This window comes from Labrus mixtus, chromosome 4 (genome assembly GCF_963584025.1).
Source record: "Labrus mixtus chromosome 4, fLabMix1.1, whole genome shotgun sequence".
In the NCBI taxonomy this organism is placed as follows: domain Eukaryota; kingdom Metazoa; phylum Chordata; class Actinopteri; order Labriformes; family Labridae; genus Labrus; species Labrus mixtus.
In genome coordinates, this window is record NC_083615.1 from 30,573,835 (window position 1) to 30,594,569 (window position 20,735).

General features: G+C 40.5%; 1 protein-coding gene across 25 annotated transcripts in view; it reads left to right on the forward strand.

The window, feature by feature from the left end:
* Positions 1-3,851: 3,851 nt before the first annotated feature.
* Positions 3,852-20,735, forward strand: part of LOC132973404 (NACHT, LRR and PYD domains-containing protein 12-like) — a 32,197-nt gene continuing 15,313 nt past the window's right edge. For 11 of the 25 annotated variants that reach the window (XM_061036848.1, XM_061036858.1, XM_061036857.1 and 8 more), the window contains exons 1-7: positions 5,163-5,271; positions 5,355-5,543; positions 5,797-6,029; positions 6,759-8,607; positions 11,841-12,014; positions 12,511-12,684; positions 15,105-15,278. In XM_061036848.1, the coding sequence (XP_060892831.1) occupies positions 5,180-5,271; positions 5,355-5,543; positions 5,797-6,029; positions 6,759-8,607; positions 11,841-12,014; positions 12,511-12,684; positions 15,105-15,278 (2,885 nt within the window). In that variant the 5' untranslated portion in view covers positions 5,163-5,179. Of the gene's footprint in view, positions 4,010-5,162; positions 5,272-5,354; positions 5,544-5,796; positions 6,030-6,758; positions 8,608-10,235; positions 10,282-11,840; positions 12,015-12,510; positions 12,685-15,104; positions 15,279-20,735 lie in introns of those variants that run through there. The other 14 variants (XM_061036855.1, XM_061036868.1, XM_061036863.1 and 11 more) reach the window with 10 other exon arrangements.

The window sequence follows — 20,735 nt, forward strand, 5'->3', positions numbered from 1 at the left end:
CTATCATGACAGCTGCCACAACAAGACACGGTCCATTACAACTACTAAATTACGTATTTCTCTGGTTTTGTTAACTGTTGGAAATATTTGAGGTAATGTAAGTACTCAACAAAAAACAAAATAACAAAAAGCCTATACAACATAGGCTTAGTAAATTAATATTTATTTACATTACAATTTGACAGTTTTGCTGTAATTTTCTTTAGAAAGTTATATGTGCAAGCGTAAATATTAACAATAGTGTAATACAGTTCTTACACTAGCACACTGCAAATGTGTTAATAGGTTTGGATAGAAAATGATGTAAGAAGCACTAAAAAGAGAAACATACATCGAATGATCAAGTGTGACTGTTGAACTACAGTACTTCTAACAAATAGCAGTGACTTAAACATAAGAATGTAGCTGTTTGCGATAGTTTGGTGAATGTCTGCTAATTTACCAACTGTGACATTTTATGAATTAATCATGCTTTTGTGGCTTCAGTAGCCATTGACGCTGTCTTACCTTACAATGTTATGGCCAGTGTAATCGCCAAAGCAAACCACTGTTTTGGCTGTGTTAGCTTTAAACTTAATTTCAACTAGGTGAAGTCTTAAAGCATTAATGAAAGTATGACTGCTCTGATAATCATAAGAGGGCAACCACAGACTTATCTGTGGCAAGGGAAAAAGACATCAATCCCAATACTTGTTAAATATATAACAGAACATTCTCACCTTTAATTACAATATCATACAGCCCCTTCATTCTGTCAAGACATTGATTTGATATCTCTGATAGCTAGCAACGGGGTGCCAAAACCTCAGAGAGCCAGGTATTGGGTTTTTTTGCAGGCCTGGATAAAAAAACAGTGGCTCTAACTCCCAGGGCCTACAATTTTTCAACTTAATAAAACAAGGACAAAAAGCACATAATTATATTAAAATAGTGATATAGTGGAGAGACAGCAACATTTGGTACGTGTGCTGCAAGAAAACATTTAAAGCAATAACATACCAACATATAAGCCTCGTCCAAAACATGAGACGTGGTCCGGTTCTTCTGATGGGTATGGACCCAGCTCTCTCTTTTCTCATCAAATTTTTGCAGTTTTTTTTAAGCCTGAGCTTATAAGGCTGCACTGCCTGAGCATGAACTGCAAATTTTGGAGGCAACATTAAGTGTTGTGTGGCAGACCCCACACTTTCTTTCGGTTGAGCCCTGGCCTGGCATTTCTATCAGAGATACGGTGAGAGAGAGCAAGATATAGACACATACAGACAAGGAGATTATGTAAAAAAAAAAAATATATAACTTTATTTAAAAGATCAAGAGGAGAAATACTTAGAGAGCGAGAGACAGAGACAGAGACAGAAAGAGAGAGAGAGAGAGAGAGCGAGAAAGAAAGAGAGAGAGAGAGTGTGTTTATGTAAATATGGGTGATTGAGTGATAAGTAAGAGTGAAAATGGATGAGTGTGTGTGGGAGTAAACATGTTTGTTTCTGAGAGTATATGTGCAAATGTGTGTCTATGTGTGGTGCTGTAGCAGCGGGTGTAATGGCTCTTAAAAGAGCCGTTGATTTAAGGTAATAAAGGGGTATGGACAGGTGATAAGGGTAGACAGGGATGGACTGGGTCTGTAGGACAAGAAGAACACAAAAAAGGTTATTTCATCCACAGCAAAATTTCCAGGATTTCTCAAATTATAAAATCCTGAGCTGTAATGTCATTGGGAAGATAACTGTGACATGTAATGAAAACAACTTCCTAAAGGACCTGTATTTAGTCACATTTAGCATGTAAACTGCATGAATGTTACCAAAATAGGGAATGAACTACTAAACTGGTCAACAAGATCAAATCAAAGCCACATCACAAATAGATGCCAGTGAAAATACAGCTCCCACTGGCTGTCATGTTAGGAGCATGCCAACTAAGCTATGCTGATTTAAACCAAAGTCTATTATGTAGTAGCCTAACGTTGGGATATATAGAAGCCGTAGGTTACTAATCTGGAGAAAAAAGTCAGAATCATCGATGTAATTTACTGATATAACCAGTTATTCAATAGTCCTCCCATACTGACCATAGACAAAATACCTCCCCAGTCTTCATGTTAGAGGGAGGCCTGACAAAAGTTAGGATTTATTAAATGGCCCTTTGTATACAAAAGATAAAAAGCTAAAACAGAAATGGGCTGACAGGTGTTACGGTGCAAACAGTGACCACGTTAACTGGAGACTTTCAGCCGAACGCGTCTGTTGGTGTCCTGCTCACAACGGACGCTGAAACGGATAGAGCCTCTTTTCTTAAATCATTCATTTACAGACGTATCTAAAGAGTGCATTTTGAGGCATTTGCGTGGACACCTTTCGTGATTATCAGCTGCGGTTACCGCGAAGAGCACGGTCGCGTTAGGCTGTAAGCCACCAGATGACACGGTCACTGGTCAAACCATAACACCACCAGTTAACACGATCACTGTTTACACAGAAACAGGTCCAAATACTGATCTATCTAGTACTGGGGGATATACTGCTTCAACCTTAGCTAGATATAATATTAGCCCAAGTTTATCAGGTTTAATTTGAGAAAACTTTAATGTAGAGATAGTCTTTAAACTAGCTGGGCAGCTAAATGTTATTGCTAAATGCATTTACATTACTACTTCAATGTTAATAACCTTGGCTCTCTACCACCAAATGACATGTATTTAGCATGAAAAACAGTCATAGGCAAGAATTATTCTCACACTAACTTCCCCGACCTCCGAAGCTATTCCCTGTACAGTTTTCTGTTTACTCCCGTTTCATACACGTGTATCTCATAGTCAGTTTTATGGTAAGACCCAGGCATTTAGCACTTGACGTCATCGCTCTCTCTGTCTGTTACTCCTGCTCGCTCTGGAGTCCGGAGCATTTACCATAAAGATCAGAATAAGTGGGCACTTCAAATTTAGGGGCGACTCACTTCACCATGTAAACTCGAGGAGCGGCTGGCTTGACTAAACGGTCTTACACGAGGAGAAAAAGGCAGCGAGTTTTGAGATACTCTTTTCTCCGACGTTATTGAACTAGACACAATTGGCGGCACTTGAAGCTGATGAGTGATTGGAGGCAAAATGGCGATGAGAAACGTGTGAGTGCGCGGCGATTTTATTAAATTAGTATTTATTAATATTTAAACTTATAAGACTGGTTGTAAGTGAAGCTAGCCAGCAGGATGAAACACAGCTAATGTTAGCATTAACCAAGGCTGCTGACAAGATGGGGACCAACTGACTGAAATATTGTGAGGAACAATATTTATCCTCTTTCTAATTAAACTATTGTCAGTGATCTCTGTCTCTGATTAAAATGTGATTCAGTGTTTCCCAAGTTATTGATTAAACAGATCATAATCCCTACTCAATTAAATGTACTGTAACAGATGTGTATGGGACACAAAAACACAATTTGTCATTTTGGACAGTAAAAAATATATTTGGCCGGTGAATTTTTTAAACTACCTGCCACCTTGGCCGGTGAGTGAAAAAGTTAATTCAGACCTGTGGGGCTGATGTTCCCTACACAGACCAAACTGTCACTGGGATTTAATGAGCCTTATTGTTGCCATAGAAACAAAGTGATCAAACCCAACAACAAAGCAGCTGAGGGGCTGAGTTATCAGATTTAAAGAGGTAAGAGAAGGACATTGATTGTTATTAAGAATTAACTAAGTCTTCACGGTCTGAAAACCACAACTATTGTTGAAGATGATCACAGCTCACTTTGTTTAGTTTGCTGACTGACTTTCTGAACCTAGTTAGCTTGGATTATTGCTTTTTACTTTGATTCCAGCAGAGGGAGACAACCACCAAGAAACCTGAACTAACAAAAGCAAACACTGTTTCAACTCCAGGAAATAACAAGAAGGGGAGGAGAAACTCTGAGCTGATCCGGGTTTCCAAGAAAACACTGAAAGTGTTCTGTCAGTCAGAGCTCAGACTCGACAGCAGAGCAGAAGAACAAAACACGTCTGAGACAGGGTGAGTTTAATTCAACATTATTATGACTCAGGTTCAGTCCTGATCAGCTCTGTGAATGTGGAGTACTTCCTCTTTTCTCAGCTTTGGGAGGGACAAGCAAAGTACATTTTGTGTACACACACACACACACTCTCTCTCACACACACACACACACACTGTGATATGTTTTGGGACTTTGTCCTCGGCTGATCTTTAATCCTAACTATTGAGTTTCTCCCGTATTGTTTCCTGTTTGTCACGGGCATGAAGGACTTTGTTTTATATCGCGGTTGGTGATTAACTTTTTCGCCTACGTGCCCCTGTGACTGGTGGATTCAAAAATCTATCAGTCTTACACTTTTTAGGCAGTAGGGAGGATCATCCCTTCACCAACCTTAGAAAAAAAATGATTTCAGGATATTACTGAATATTGTCAATCGATAAATGGTGTGAATCAGAGGGGATTTGGAAGTGAGTATACTCTATGCAGACTAAAAACTAAGTGGGTGTACTCGGGCTGCAGGAACAGAATTTGGAAATCAGATATGATTTGAGTATTAAAAATAAAAACAATATTCAAATGCTTAATTGTCATTCGCTGTAATTCGCTGTAATTTTGTTATAAATAAATAATTGGTTAAAGTGTTTTGGATAACGAGTTAATCAATTCATGTGAGCATTTAAATTTTCCTTAAACAGTTTTACAAAAGTAGTCGGCCTAGGTGTATTTTATTAAAAACAAAAAAGCCCTATCTTGTATTAGGCCACTACCCCTCTAACAACAGCCCTCGAACGCTATATGTCGGATCCAGACTACATCCGTTAAATATTGATTCACAGCGCTCTTCTTTTTGTCATCTTGGACTTGAGACAGCGAGGCGTCAGTTTAAACACACCTGAGGCTGGTTGACCCGCTGTGAAAGAAATGCTCTGTTAATCGCAAGTGTCACCAAGCAAAGCCTCTATATTCCAGCATATAGAGTGTCATTGTGACCCTCGCTCTGACACTGTGGTCGGTAGGTGGAGCAAATTCACCCGTGTGACAAGTGCTGATTTCCAACCCTGTTTTGAACAGTTCTAGATATAAATGTCTGTCCTAAAGGTCATGGTTGCTGTTAAATACTAACATGTTAGTTTAAGACTCAATGTCTTGTTATTGGCATTATTTAGGGCAGATCAGACGGACAAATCATGTTAGGATCTAAACAAACTGCACTGAGGTGCTGCATCAGGTACTTAGGCAGACAGGAAGGAAGAGAAAATCAAATTAAGGATCACATCAGGTAATGAGATGTGGAGACTTGACCATTTCCGTCTTTCACATTTTTCCTGCTTGTATCTCACCTGTTTGTTATTTTGTCCTCAGGTTGTTTTACCTGCATGAACGTCTTTTATTGTCCTCTGATCAATCTGGAGATCAGAAGATGAGTGATAGAGGGGGCAAAGAGGAGAACAGAGCAGAGTCTCCTCTGTCCAGCTGTCTCTCTATGAAGAGTGACTGGTCTAAAGGTTGTCCTCCAGACTTCAGTAATGAACCAGGACCCTCAGATCCACAGTAAGAGAACTTCCTTTGAACCACTAAACTGTCAAGCTAAAAAAAAGAGTCCTGAGCAATGTGTTGATTTTCATGTTTTTTTGTTTTGTCATCAGGCTGCAGGTACTGTGTCATATTTTGGGGCCGATATTGTCTGATCTAGGTCATAATATTTAAAAAATTATGCTTTAAAAAAAGCTCAACATTCTCCTTCTACTTTTTAACATGAAAACGTTATAGTGGGTTACAATCTCATTTTCCTTTATTCCTACAGAATAACAAAGGGGTCTGTTTCTGTGGAGGAGCAGCTTTCCAGCTGTGCTTTGTGTCAGGGCCTCCTAAGAGATCCAGTTTCTACCAGCTGTGGACACTGGTTCTGCAGACAGTGTCTCACCTCATACTGGGACCAGTCTACTTCATCAGGAGAGACCTCCTGTCCCCAGTGTGGAGAAAGATCTGTCATAAGACAAGGACTGCAGATATCCAGTCAGTCCAGCAGTGTAACCAGTAAGACTGATGTCATTGTGTCTGAAAACAAGACTTAATCATTTATTAAATTTGTTGGTAATGCAGGTATTATTTTCATTAATAGTAAATTTTAATTTAACTAGACCTGTCAGTTTATATTTAATATGTTTTTCTTCTCTTGCAGAAGCACATATTTATTACAGGGATACTATTGTGTCATGCATTGTGCTTAAAGGGATACTCCACCATTTGCATTAAGCTTTGTATCATTAGAAACCTGGTAGTATTTTTGAATGGTCGTAAAGCTCCGTATTTCTTTTCTGTAAAAGGAGCCTCCCAAGACGCAAAAATAATCATTTTGTGTCATCGGAGGCTGCTTTGGCTAAAATAATTCACCATTTCGAAAGAAAAACAAATGAAGAGTACTTCAGAAGTCTTAATGAATTTGCCAAATAAGGCCTGTGTCCACCTAGAGTTTTTTTCCGGGCAGAAAAGCGCTGGCTGCGCGCTCGGGAGTGTCTGCATGAAGCGTTTGTGCTCTGAGTATAAAAGCACATTCTGGGAGTTGTTGTCTTTCTGGGAGTTTGTTGTCAAGAAGGCACCAACTTCAAAATGTATTTCACATTTCTACTACATACTGTATATGACCCAATGTCAATACAGATTCATGTTTCAGCGGGTGAAGTATCCCTTTAATGTTTAATAATGAAAATTTTGTATTTGATCATTTTATAAATCCAGTCTCAGGATATGTTTCTTCTCTTTCAGTAGATAGAGGTCTGCAGGAGGTTTTAGATGAACATAAGATCAGTCTGAGGAGGAGATGTGAACATGTGACTGAAGGAAGTGATGAAACAGGAAGTAGAACCTTCCTCAATAGGATCTACACTGAGCTCTACATCACAGAGGGACAGAGTGAAGAGGTGAACACCCAACATGAGGTGAGACAGCTTGAGACATACTCTAAAAAGAAGACCCTCCATGAGACTCCAATCAAGTGTCAGGACATGTTTAAAGCCTTACCCGACCAACAGAACCAAAAGACAGAAGCTCAACCCGACCAACAGAAACCCATCAGAGTGGTTCTGACAAACGGCGTCGCTGGTGTTGGAAAAACCTTCTCAGTGCAGAAGTTCACTCTGGACTGGGCAGAGGGCTCAGAGAACCAAGACCTCAGTCTGGTGATCCTGCTTTCATTCAGGGAGCTGAACTTGATCAGAGATAAGGAGTACAGTCTTCTTGAGCTGCTCCGTGTTTTCCATCCAACATTACAGAAGGTCACAGCAGAGACGCTCGCTGTCTGTAAACTGTTGTTCATCTTTGACGGCCTGGATGAAAGCAGACCGTCGTTGGACTTCAAAAACATGGAGGTTGTGTCTGATGTCACAAAGAAGTCACCGTTAAACACACTGTTGACAAACCTCATCAAGGGGAATCTGCTCCCCTCAGCTCTCATCTGGATAACTTCTCGACCTGCAGCAGCCAATCAGATCCCTCCTTCATGTGTTGACAGGGTAACAGAAGTACAAGGCTTCACTGACGCCCAGAAGGAGGAGTACTTCAGGAAGAGGTTCAGTGATGATGAAGATCTGTCCAGCAGAATCATCTCACACATCAAGACATCCAGGAGCCTCCACATCATGTGTCTGATCCCGGTCTTCTGCTGGATCACTGCCACAGTTCTGGAGCACATGATGAGCACAGAGCAGAGAGGAGAGCTGCCCAAGACCCTGACTGACCTGTTCTCACACTTCCTGCTGGTTCAGACAAAGAGGAAGAAGCACAAGTATGATGAGGGACGTGAGACAAGTCTACATGAGCTGATGGAGGCTGACGGGGAAGTTCTACTGAAGCTGGGGAGACTGGCGTTTGAACATCTGGAGGATGGAAACATCATGTTCTATAAAGAAGACCTGGAGCGTTGTGGTCTGGATGTCACAGAGGCTTCGGTTTACTCAGGAGTTTGTACAGAGATCTTCAAAAGAGAGAGTGTGATCTTCCAGAAAACAGTCTACTGCTTTGTTCATCTGAGCGTTCAGGAGTTTCTGGCTGCAGTCTACATGTTCCACTGTTTGACAAACAGGAAGAGAGGTGTAGTGAAGGCTTTCCTAAAAGACAACAACATCATTTTTCAAACTCCTGAAAGTGATGACTTATCCCTGGATGTCTTCCTGAGGAGTGCCATGGAGAAATCCCTGAAAAGTAAAAATGGTCACCTGGACCTGTTTGTTCGCTTCCTTCATGGCCTCTCTCTGGAGTCCAACCAGAGACTCTTGGGAGGCCTGCTGGGTCGGAGAGACAACGGTCCAGAAATGATCCAGAGAGTCATCAACAACCTGAAGAAGATGAACAGTGATGATATCTCTCCTGACAGAAGCATCAACATCTTCCACTGTCTGATGGAGATGAACGACCTCTCAGTACATCAGGAGATCCAAAAGTTCCTGAAGTCAGAGAACAGATCAGAGGAACTTTCTGTGATCCACTGCTCTGCTCTGGCCTACATGCTGCAGATGTCAGAGGAGGTTCTGGATGAGTTCAATCTGAATGAGTACAAGACATCAGACCAGGGACGACTGAGACTGATTCCAGCTGTGAGGAACTGCAGGAAGGCAAAGTAAGTCCAGATGTGATTAAATATGAGTAAAAATAAGCCGTTAATTTCTTCATATATAGAATAATCTGTAATCTCTGTTTGTGAAAACAGTATTCATCTGAATTATTAACAAACTTATCAGTCCTTTTTATTTTGTTATTTTGTTAAGTTTTCTTGAGATGCTTTAAATGCTGTGAGTGAAATATGTCTTTTTTTAAGTTCTAGTGTTTATCAACTTCAAGGTCACATCATCTGATTTAATAATAATCCCCGCATTAATTGTTTTTTCTTTTATCATCCTATTAGTGTCAGTAATAATATGACATTATATATTATCATTACACCTCATTAACCACAGACTGGGATAATGTTAATCTCCCGCACAGTCTATTAAGTAATTTCCGTAAAACAAGAATATTTTTCTCTGTCATGTGAGTAATGCCTGACGAGGGTTGTGTAAGCGTGCATTTGATTAGTTTTTCTGTCCTCACTTTATGCTGACTGTAAGAACTTAAAGTAACGGTGGTAACGAGATAAATGTTTGATTAATAACAGTGACTTGATTACTGAAGTTACCAACAGTACATCACTTTACAAACAGGGTCCATATTAACTTTTAAGCTCACCCGCCAAGGTAGCAGGTGGTTTTCGTACATTTGTTGCAGTACATTTAATTGTGTTACCGTAAAATCCGGTGTATAAGACGCACTTTTAATAACTATTTTTTCGTCTTAAAAGTTGGCTGTGTCTTATACGTCGGTGCGACCAATATACCAGTATAAAATACTGAAACACGCACCATCATTACCGCAGGTGAAGCAGCCCCTATCACTGCGACCAGACGTGATTAAAAACCTTACAGTCTATGTTAAAAACCCATCCCCATTCCCCGTGTATTGAAAGCTGAGTGCACGCTGTGCTGGGAAAGACGGCAACACAGACCAGGCTGGCTGCGCGACTTTTTCCACATCTTTTCTCCCTAACGAGGTCATAATCATGCATTTACAGAAAACAGTGGTACATTGTTCCGTAAATAAACCTTGTGAAGTGTTCTTTTGATTGAAAGAGTCCTATATTAAAGTTAAAGAGTGACCAGCGGAGTCGGGCAGCTCGACTCGCAAGGTAGGAGTCAAAGTGAGAGCTCAACTACCGTACTGTAGCTAGTAGGAGTGCAGACTCCCGAACGTGAAAACAAACGGAACTAAAGAGTGACACAGCGGCACAGAAACTGCACGTTGTAGACATTGCTGAACACAATATAAATCGTCACGCAGTTCAAACTTTTTCTTCTCTATAAGAGACCTTCAAAACAGGGTGCGTCTTATATACCGGTGCGACTTATATTCCGGATTTTACGGTAGTAATGTAAACTCCTCAAAAAAAGTTTGTAAACGTTATTTCGTTCAATTATTTCGCCCCTTAAATAATACTAATTGGTGTTGTAATATATATCTTTGGAAAGTTTGATTTGTCACCTTTTCAACGAGGTATAACTTGTAAGGATCGTGTATTTGTGGAAAGAGTAACACAGCTAAACGTGTGGGTAGCGCCCAAAAAAAATGTGCCAAAATCCACTGCAATATTCTTCTGTTGGTATTCACTGCTGTTTTGAGTTGCTTGGTGGAATGGATGATTGCACTCTCCCACAGTAATAAGGAAAAAACAACACATATGACCTGAGTGGAAGATCCATGCAAAGCCACAACAGCTTTGCCCCTCCTCCTCATGCTGGTCCTCAGCCTGGTCACATTTTACTGTGGGATTTTACCAGCGTGGTTTTGTTGGCCACTCTAGCATGTATAGCACGCCCAAGCTGATGCCACAAGTGTTCAGTTGGGTTGAGGTCTTGACTCACGTCCATTCCATCCTCTCCACTCGTAAATTCTGAGGTACTGTCGGGGAGAGAGTTGTCCTCCTGGAGGATGGAGTTAGGTCCCAGATTCTGATTATTCTGATTGTTTTAAGTTTAGTACTAAATTAAATTCCTTTAAATCTTGTTTCATTTGTGATACTCTTCTTTTTCACTTACTTTGAGCCAGTTTGTGACACTTCGTGCTGTATTTCACGTGACCCATATACGGAGGCTCCAAGCAGACGGCCCTCATACCCTCAGCTCTTTTCCTGCACGTCATTCCCCTCTCTCTCTTTCTCTCCCTCTCTATTTCTCTCCCTCTCTCTCTCTCCCTCTCTCTCGTTCTCTCCCTCTTTCTCTCTCCCCCTCTCTCTCTCTTTCTATCCCCCTCTCTTTATCGCCCTCTCTCTCTTTCTCTCCCTCTCTCTCTCTATCTCTCCCTCTCTCTGTCTCTCTCTCTCTCTCTATTTCTATCCCTCTCTCTCCATCTCTCTCTTTATCTCCCTCTCTCTCTTTCTCTTCCTCTCTCCCTCCCTCTCTCTATCTATATCCCTCTCTCTCTCTCTCCCTCTCTCTCTCTCTCTTTCTCTCTCTCTCTCTCTACAATTCTACAATTCATTTAGAAGACGCTTTTATCCAAAGCGACGTACATCAGAGAGTAAGTACAACACAAGCAAGGATCTAGAAAAAAGGGAACAATGTTAGTAAGAGCAAACAATCAGCTTTCAGTCTGATTGGACACACAGGTGCTGACAGGAAGTGACCAGAGGCAAAGCACAACATTGACAGCAGTTCTTGAGAGCTCTAATCAGTATAGAAACCACCTCTCTCTCTCTATCCACTGTCCTATCTTAATAAAGGCACAGAAAGTCCAACAATCAATCTTCATAAAGTCTGCAGGGTTACAAGTGATGGAAATGTTTGTTTCATGTAGTTAAATCAGATCACCTGAACCTCTGATGTAAAGAGAAAAATACAATATGTCATATTATATGTCCCTGCCCTCCCCCCCTCCTCCCACATAACACAGACTCTCATCAGCCCCACAGTTAGAAAAACATCAAAGTAATGTGAATGCTGAAACTGTTCTTTATGCGTTACATTAACGCCCACTGGACTTTAAATTTATTTTCTTGACATGCACTCTGTGAGTAGGTTACATACACTGTAAGATTTTTTTCTCATTGTCGACTGCACAGCTCCTACATCGCACCTTTTGTATGTTTTATATTTTACATTTTTAAATTCTATTTTCTATATTGTAATAGCTTCTTATACTTTATCATTTAAGTTGTTGCTCGTTCTGCTTTATTTCCTTGTTAATTGTTTAGCACCAATACACCAAGTCAAATTCCTTATATGTGTAAATCTACTTGGCAATAAAACCCGATTCTGATGACAGGTTTATTAACTGTGGACTGTCAGAGACTCACTATGAAGCCGTGGCCTCAGCTCTGAAGTCCAACCCCTCCCATCTGAGAGAGCTGGACCTGAGCTCCAACAAGCTGCAGGATTCAGGAGTGAAGCTGCTGAGTGAGGGACTGCAGAGTCCAAACTGTAGACTGGAGTCTCTGAAGTAAGACAATAGGTTTAATTTCTCTGTTCAGATTAGTATGATGTGAAACTAAACTATAGACTCAAATGATCAAATGCTGAAGTCAATTTTCTTCTTCTGTGGTTTTTGTCCACAGAGCAGCAGAACAATATTACACTTCACATTTTCAACCTGAATATATGTAAAAAAAAAAATAACTTGTTGTAAATTACACTCTAATGCCAGCCTCGACATCATCTTTTGTTTTTGTTTTGGTTGAAAGCCCCCTGGCAGCAGATTTTACATACTGTGCGTTTAAATAATATAAAATAAGTATATCTGTTATTTTGGATCATTTAGCTGTTCATGTCAATAAAGACACCAACATGTTACTGACCTCAGTCAAGATTACACAACCAATACTCTACTGAGCTTTACACACCTGTGTGTGCGCACATTTATTGGACCTAGATATGTTATGTTATAATCTGATTGGATTGGACTTTATTTTTATTCACCTCTTTTATTCTTTATTCAGTTTGTGGAGCTGCAGTTTGTCAGAGATCAGCTGTTCTTCTCTGGCCTCAGCTCTGAAGTCCAACCCCTCCCATCTGAGATATCTGGACCTGACCTATAACGAGCTGGAGGATTCAGGAGTGAAGCTGCTGTGTGATTTTCTGCAGAGTCCAAACTGTAGACTGGAGACTCTGAGGTCAGTTCACTTCAGCCGTTTTCACATATGCACTCCGGATAATATCTAGATAATTACAGGAGGACTGCTCTGGAGATTCTCCCGACCTGGCTGTTCACATATGCTAGGACGAAGTAACAGAATCCGCTACACGACGCTATGATGACAATATTTGTGTTTTACATCTCATGTGTTTGATTATCAGCTGAAACATTTTCATGTTCACATCTTTCTGACGTCCATGAAGTTTTAGATTGAATGCTGTTCATGTTTATTTTCTTGTTTGAACGTTCAAAACTGAAGCCACAAGATTATCTGAACTAATATATAGTTTATTATGAAGTACACACACACACGCACATATATACATACATATATACATGGTAAAACTAAGGTAATAAAAAAATAAGGGTTTAGTAATTGTATCTATAATAATAGTTTCAATGACGAGGTAATAATAAAAACAATAATAAAATGGATTCACATACATATCGACATATCTAATACAAGTAGTGTTAAAGTAAATAAGAGTAGGTGAACACCAGTTATTAAATATTTCTTTAACATGGCACTTAGAGCATTGCTCCTCAAGAATCTCTTGAGTGGCGGGGACAGGCTGTTTTTTTTTAAGTTCACTTTTTACTTTGTCCACATACTTCCTCTCCATCAAGTCAGTAAAGTGGCGCCTGGATGGAAGGGGGGAATCCTAAATGGAAAGTATTTACCATTTCACGGAAGCCTTTACCCTCAATAGCAAGGGGCCTCATGTCCTTAACAATCATTGAGACGATGCTGTTCATATACACACTAGCATCCTGGGGTGTGCAAGGTTTCTGGTTTTTTTTATGGAAAAAATCCTCCACACTGCTTTGCCTATTCCTGTAAAGGCGAAAAACACAAAGCACATGAATATTCACAATAGCAAATCAGAAATATAACATAAGTCTAATGATTCACAGTCCACACCATGTTGATATTAGTAGACTACAGCCATCTCAGAGGCTTAACTTCAAAAAGAATTGCTGTAATTAAAATTGTCAGATCTATTGTCTCATGCATGTTTACTTGGAACTGGTTGCTAGATCATGGGATTTCAAGAGTAAACGTCTACATCACATGACAGCCTAGCAGACAAAAAAGTTGTCTCTTTTGTGTCATATTTTATCAAGCGACATCGGGGTATAAGTCACCCGTCCAGTATAAGCAAACAGATCTAAGCGATGCTTAACGTTAGAAGCGATGCATTTATAGACAACAAATCAACAGTCTAACATACCGAGTAACCTACTAAAACATAACCTCCTAAAACACATTCTTTATCAATGCATGATAATCGAACATTCCAGGGTGGGAAAGGGGAGAAAGTCAACAAAACTTACGGTGTTTTGCTGCCATCCTGACACAGAGCTCCGGGGTGTTTTCTCTTCAAATGTTGGTTCATTGCTGTCGTACTCCTGTGGTACGCCAGTGTGATTTTTTTTTGCTACTTGTTGCTTCTCGGTGCTCGTGCTGCTGTTATTGCATGCCGCCGCCGTTGTTGTTGTGTGAATTCTTCTTCCGTTTTAGCGTCTATAGCGATTGGCGACTACCTTTCTGGTGCATTACTACCACCACTGGACTGGAGTGTGGGACAATCTAATTGTTTTGGACGCAAATTATTTATGTCGTCGATTCCATCGACTACGTCATCCCAGCGTAGCTGTAGCGTGGATGAAGTGCTAAAATGAAATGAAAGCAAACAGGCTGATTTAATGATATGGTCTTTAGTAGAGTTAGTAGACTAAACGTTGTGGATTTTAAACAAACTGCAAACAGATACATGAGATGATGGCACTCTTTCAGACAGCGCTGTTAGCAAAAACAACAAACGTCTCGCTGTCATCAGAAAAGGACGAACACAAGATAAAGAGAAAAAATGAAACCTGAGGGGGAAATAACTGAAAACAAGAGAGAGACACTGATCATATATTTAATTTATTCTGAAAGCTGCAGCTGTAAAACGATGAAACGTGACAGTTTAATCATTCAAATACACAAAGGAAGGTTTATTACTGTGGATATAATATTTATACATCTCTAAATATTCTTACCTAAATACTGAGTTCATATTCGTAATTTAACATTTTACCGTTCAACTATAAAATGGCTTTAAACTAGAAGTGGACAACATTTAAATCGTGTATACACACGTGTATTTAAATAAATTATTAAATCATATAAAAGTGCTAAATTAAGGACCAGCAACATTAATTATTCTCATTATCAGCACATAAACGTGCGTCAGAGTTCTCGAGTGTTCTCAGGTTTTGTTTTTGAAGAAATCTGAAAGAAGAAAACTTAAGTGAATGTCAGAAATCTAACCCCAAGACAAAGTCAGTCAGTTTAAGAACTTTTGGTGGATGAGGCCCACTGTCTCTTGTTCATTTCATCTCTTTATTCAGATTGTTCAGATGCAGGTTTTCAGAGATCAGCTGTTCTTCTCTGGCCTCAGCTCTGAAGTCCAACCCCTCCCATCTGAGAGAGCTGAACCTGGGTAACAACGAGCTGCAGGATTCAGGAGTGAAGCTGCTGTGTGATTTTCTGCAGAGTCCAAACTGTAGACTGGAGGATCTGAGGTCAGTTCACTTCAGCCTTTTTCACATATGCACTCCGGGTAATATCTATATAATTACAGGAGGACTGCTCTGGAGATTCTCCCGACCTGGCTGTTCACATATGCTCCTCCGTGCGGGAGACTATACCTGTCAAACGGGAGTTGCGGACAAAGCAACATAGTCCTCTACACGACGCTATGATGACAATATTTGCCTTTATATCAATGTTATTTGTAGTCCAACGGAATGACAATGTCCACAAAAGAGCGGAGAACAACATTCTGGAGAACAGCTGCTGCTGCGTTCTCACATCAGCCCACTCAGACTTTCTGCGGAAAAAATACTAGGGGTCTGCAGCTTCTCCTGGAAATCTCTAATACAAATAGTATTAAAATAAATAAGAGTAGGTGAATGGGAATAAACAAGCTGAGTGACAAGTCTAAGAGGGAACTGTTTTGCATGCCGAACAAGCTGCACTATAGGATAATTAAAAGTACAATATGCAAGGATTAAAGTTCTCTTTCGCTACAACGGATTTCTGTCAATTTCAAAATTATAATATTTTTAGTCAGTGTCAATCAGACAAAAAAAGACGAGCAGACTGCTGTTTTTTATGTCAGGCATTTATCTGAATCCTGTAACACAAGTGTAGTTTTACGTCTGTATGGCATTTCAATGTAGTCAGAACTTTTATCTGCTACGTGAAGTCAGCTCAGTGTATAGGAGGCTTTTATTGTGGTAGTGAGCATCACCGTGCACTGCCCGTCATGGCCGGACTGTTTTTTTAGGCTCCGGTGCGCAACTTTATTTACCAACAGGGCGGCTGTGGCTTAGTTGGTAGAGTCGTCGCCTCTCAACCGGAAGGTCAAGGGTTCAATCCCCAGCTGGGCAACATGTCCGATGTGTCCTTGGGCAAGACACTTAACCCCAAGTTGCTCCTGCTGCTTCAGTGGTGGTGTATGAATGGGATTAGTTACTTCTGATGGATGATACTACGTAGCGATCACTACCATCAGTGTATGAATGGGTGGGTGTGACATGTGGTGTAAAAGTGCTTTGAGTAGTCGGAAGACTAGAAAAGCACTATATAAGCTCAAGTCCATTTACCAGACCAAAGAAAAAAAAACGGGATTAACAATCCATAACATGACAGAGTTTACCGTTGAAGTTTTATTACCTGCAGGCAGAGCAGACCTAAATCCAAGTGTCCCCGGGTGCAGTGCTCGGCCCCCAAGCCAAGCATATCTTCCCAACGGTGGCCGCTGGATACTAGCGCTGGATCTCCTGCTCCTGTATCTTCTCGGCCGTTTGTCAACCTGTCACAGGCGTCTGCAGTAACAGCTGATGAGATTCTCCCTAGCAACCTTGCAATATACGACGGGGGGTGTCTAAATGGTCAACCTGAAATTCTTGTGATCGGCGATTCTATCACCAGGTTTGTCAAAGTCCCTTGCGGCATAACATACTGTTTCTCTGGTTTTAAAGTATTCAATGTTATTCAAAATGTCCCTGCCATTCTTGATCGTCACCCTTCTGCCCACACTGTGATTGTACACACCGGTGCCAATGACGTCATGGCAAGACAATCAATTAAACTTCAATCAGACTTTGAGTGTCTGACAACAACATTAGAGAGCCTTGGAAAAACCTGTATCCTGTCTGGCCCCATTCCATCCCTAGGACGTGGTACAGAACGCTTTAGTCGCCTTTTCAGTCTGCATTGCTGGGTACAGAATTTCTGTACTGCAACTGGATTTGGTTTTATAAACAACTTTGACTTGTTCTGGTCGAGCAAGGGCCTGACTAGAAAGGATGGGATTCACCCAAATGGACTGGGTGTTAAGCAACTGACCGCTAACTTGATTAATTTCTTAGTTGTTCTTGGCTGTTTATGTCAAATCATGTTTTTCTGTTACTGTTTTACATGCAGTTTATGTGCCTAACTGCTTTGAATTTATAGCTTTAAAGGTAAATGAGGGGTCAAATAATTTGTTTGTTATAATAGGGATTTATAGACCCCCATCAGCTGAAACTAGGTCTATTGACTGTCTAGCTGAATTGCTCTCTCAGTATACAAACTCTGAAATCATAGTTATGGGTGATCTAAACTTGGATTGGTTGACCAAAAGCTCTGATTGCCTGAAGGAAATCTCATCCAGTCTCAATTTAACCCAATTAATTAATGAACCCACCAGGCCCAACTTCAAGAATCCTTCAAGATCGACTTTGATTGATTTATTGTTCTCAAACAGAAGTGAAAAAATGACTGCAAGTGGTGTCTTTGACTTAGGGGTTAGTGATCATTGCCCTATTGCTTGTATTAGGGATATGCATCTAAAGAGAACTTCTTCACGTATTTTAGTTAAAAGAAATATGAAACATTTTAATGAACCTGCTTTTATGAATGACCTATTTGAGAGCGACATCCATCTTACATCTCAGATACCGAACTACCGACTTTTTTACTAATAAGTTCCTCTGTGGTAAATAAGCATGCACCTTTTAAAAAAGTAAGGGCTTTATAGATAAAAAGATGCCAGTGGTTATTGCGTCTCTCAGTGAGGGAGGGCCAACCAACTTTATTATGGAGAATGCAGTGGTGAGTCATGTAGCTATCACCGGTGATGAATCTAATCGCAGAATGGTAAACAGCATCTAAGGGCTTTAGCGTAGTGGAAGAGGCATGCCTAAAGACCACATCACCATAATCCAAAACTGAAAGAAAAACTGCTTCAATTATCCTTTTCCGACAGAACACAGGGAAATTTAATTTATTTCTATATAGGTAACCAACCTTTTGAGATTATCTATGTGAAGTTTGAATGTTAGTCTGTCATCTATCCATATACCGAGATATTTATAGGCTTTAACTCTCTTGATAATGGATCCTAGCAGGGTGGTAATGTGAAGGTTATTATCAGTTTCACATTTAGCCCTAGAAAACAACATACATTTAGTTTTCTGAGCATTTAAAACCAATTTAATGTCATTAAGTGCAACGTGGAGAAACACAGAATGTTGCAGGTTCTCCATGGCAAGCTGAGCAGAATTAGCAATACAGTACAATATTGTATCATCTGCATATAAGTGAGCATGTGAATGGTCGCTAGATAATAGTGGAATAATTTTATTAATAAAAATTGTAAAAAGGGCTGGGCCTAAGATTGAACCTTGTGGAACACCCTTAGTGATTGGAAGAAACTCAGAGTGGATGGTTCCCAGGTTCACTGATTGCCGTCGGTCAGTGAGGTAGTTCAAAAACCACGCACTTGCACTAAAACCAATAAAACCAAGAGTTTGCAAAAGCAATGAATGGTCAACAGTGTCAAATGCATTGGAGAGGTCGACAAAGATGGCAGCACAATGTTTTTTTTTATTCAAGGCATTGACAACATCATTTAACACTAGTGTAACAGCAGACACAGTGCTGTGCATAGATCTGAACCCAGACTGATGTGGGCTTAGAACAGAGTTTATTGAGAGAAATTCCTTGAGTTGGTGATTTATGAGAGACTCTAATATTTTTGCTAAGCAGGGCAATTTGGAGATTGGCCTATAATTATTAGGGTCACTCTTATCTCCACTCTTGTGTAAAGGGGTAACATAAGCGGTTTTCCATACATTGGGAATTACTCCGGATGAAATGGAAAGGTTAAAAATGTGAGTTAATTGCTCAGCAATCAGAGAGGCTGAGAGACGGAGAAAGAGAGGATCCAATTTGTCTTCACCAGTAGATTTCTTAGGATCTAAGGTTTGAAGAGCCTCTAAAACTACACAGAATGAGACAGGAGATAAGTTAAACTGAGAAGTATGATTTGGAGTGGGAATACAGCCATTGTCAGTGGGAGGAAGGTTAATGCTAGGAGTGGGTACTCTATTATCCACATCCTCAAAGATATGACCGGCTGCTGCAAAGTGCATATTGAAGGCAGAGCAGATCTCACTAGGATCATTCACAAAGCAGTCATCAAACCTGACATGAGTATTAGGTAGGGAGGCAGCAGAGTTGCTATTATTAGAGTTTACCACCTTCCAGAATTTTGCAGGGTTGGAATAGCAGCTAGAGACCAAATTCAAGTAATAAACTGATTTTACTTTTCTCACAAGTGAAGTGCATTTTTTCCTGAGTGCTCTGAAAAAAGCCCAGTGGGACGCCTCTCCCGTACGTCTAGCTAAGGACCAAGCTTTGTTTCTTGATAGAAATACAGCTGACAGTTCAGGGGAAAACCATGGACTAGATCTATTTTTTACCCTAACTGGAAAGCTTCCATCATATATCACCTCATTGTTAAATCTGAACCCTGGTCCATTTTGAACCCGCTCGAGTGAGAGTGTTATGCCCCATAAAATGTCATGTTTAAGGACATCTTACTTGTTGTTGTGTTACAGTGTGTGACGGCAATACAGCTTCCAGGAAGACGACTACATCCACTCTACAGAGCTACGCCGTCTCAGAAAAGATAAGTGACATCTCATGTCAGCTTCGAACAAAAACACCATGGAAAATCCAGTGGACTTAAACAAAGGATGTGAAGACAATCGCTCTGTGAGCTCAAGCTCATCACGCACATCCTCCACTTCTAAGGCTGGTCTGGCAGTTATTATGGCAAAAGCAAAGGCTGAAGCAGCACAAGCTAGAGCTGCGCATTCAAAAAGGGAAATTGAGCTCAAAGTAGAACAAGCACACATTCAAGCTACTCTTGAGGCATTAAATGAAGAAAAGGAAAAAGATGCTGCTTTAGCAGAAGCAAATACATTGGAGGCTGCTTTGTTTGACATGAACAATGAAGTACATAGCAGGGCTTCCAGTCCAGTCCTCAAGGATAGTCAATATCAACGTACAGCTGCCTATGTGTCGGACCAAGCCAGCATGCACTCCGTAAATCATCCTGCTACAATTCTGAGTGGCCACATAACACCACCTCTTCTCCCTGTGAAAGAAGAGTCACGTGACGTTAAGATGGACTATGAAACACCAACATTGTCCCATCCACACAACATCAACCAAGCTCAAACTACTGCTGCTCATTTCACACCTCACGGTAGATCTTCACTACCTCCTCCGCTTAACGGAGCATCACCACCACAGAGTTTAAATGAGCATTCACCATTTACCATGCATCAACCTGTTCATGGAATGCCCTATGAAGTAGGTTATCGCTATTCTCAGACCACTTCTGATCTGGCCAAATATCTTGCACGCAGCCATTTAGTGACATCAGGACTCACTCAATATGATGACCAGCCAATAAACTACAGGGCGTGGAAGACATCATTTCACACTGCCACTGCGGGTTTAGATCTAACATCTGGAGAAGAGTTGGACCTACTGATCAAATATCTTGGGAAAGACTCAGCAAATCAAGTTAAAAGAATTAAAGCAGTTAATATCAGCCACATTTCTGCTGGACTCACAATGGCTTGGAAACGACTCGATGAAATGTATGGCTCACCTGAAGCTGTGGAACAGGCTCTTTT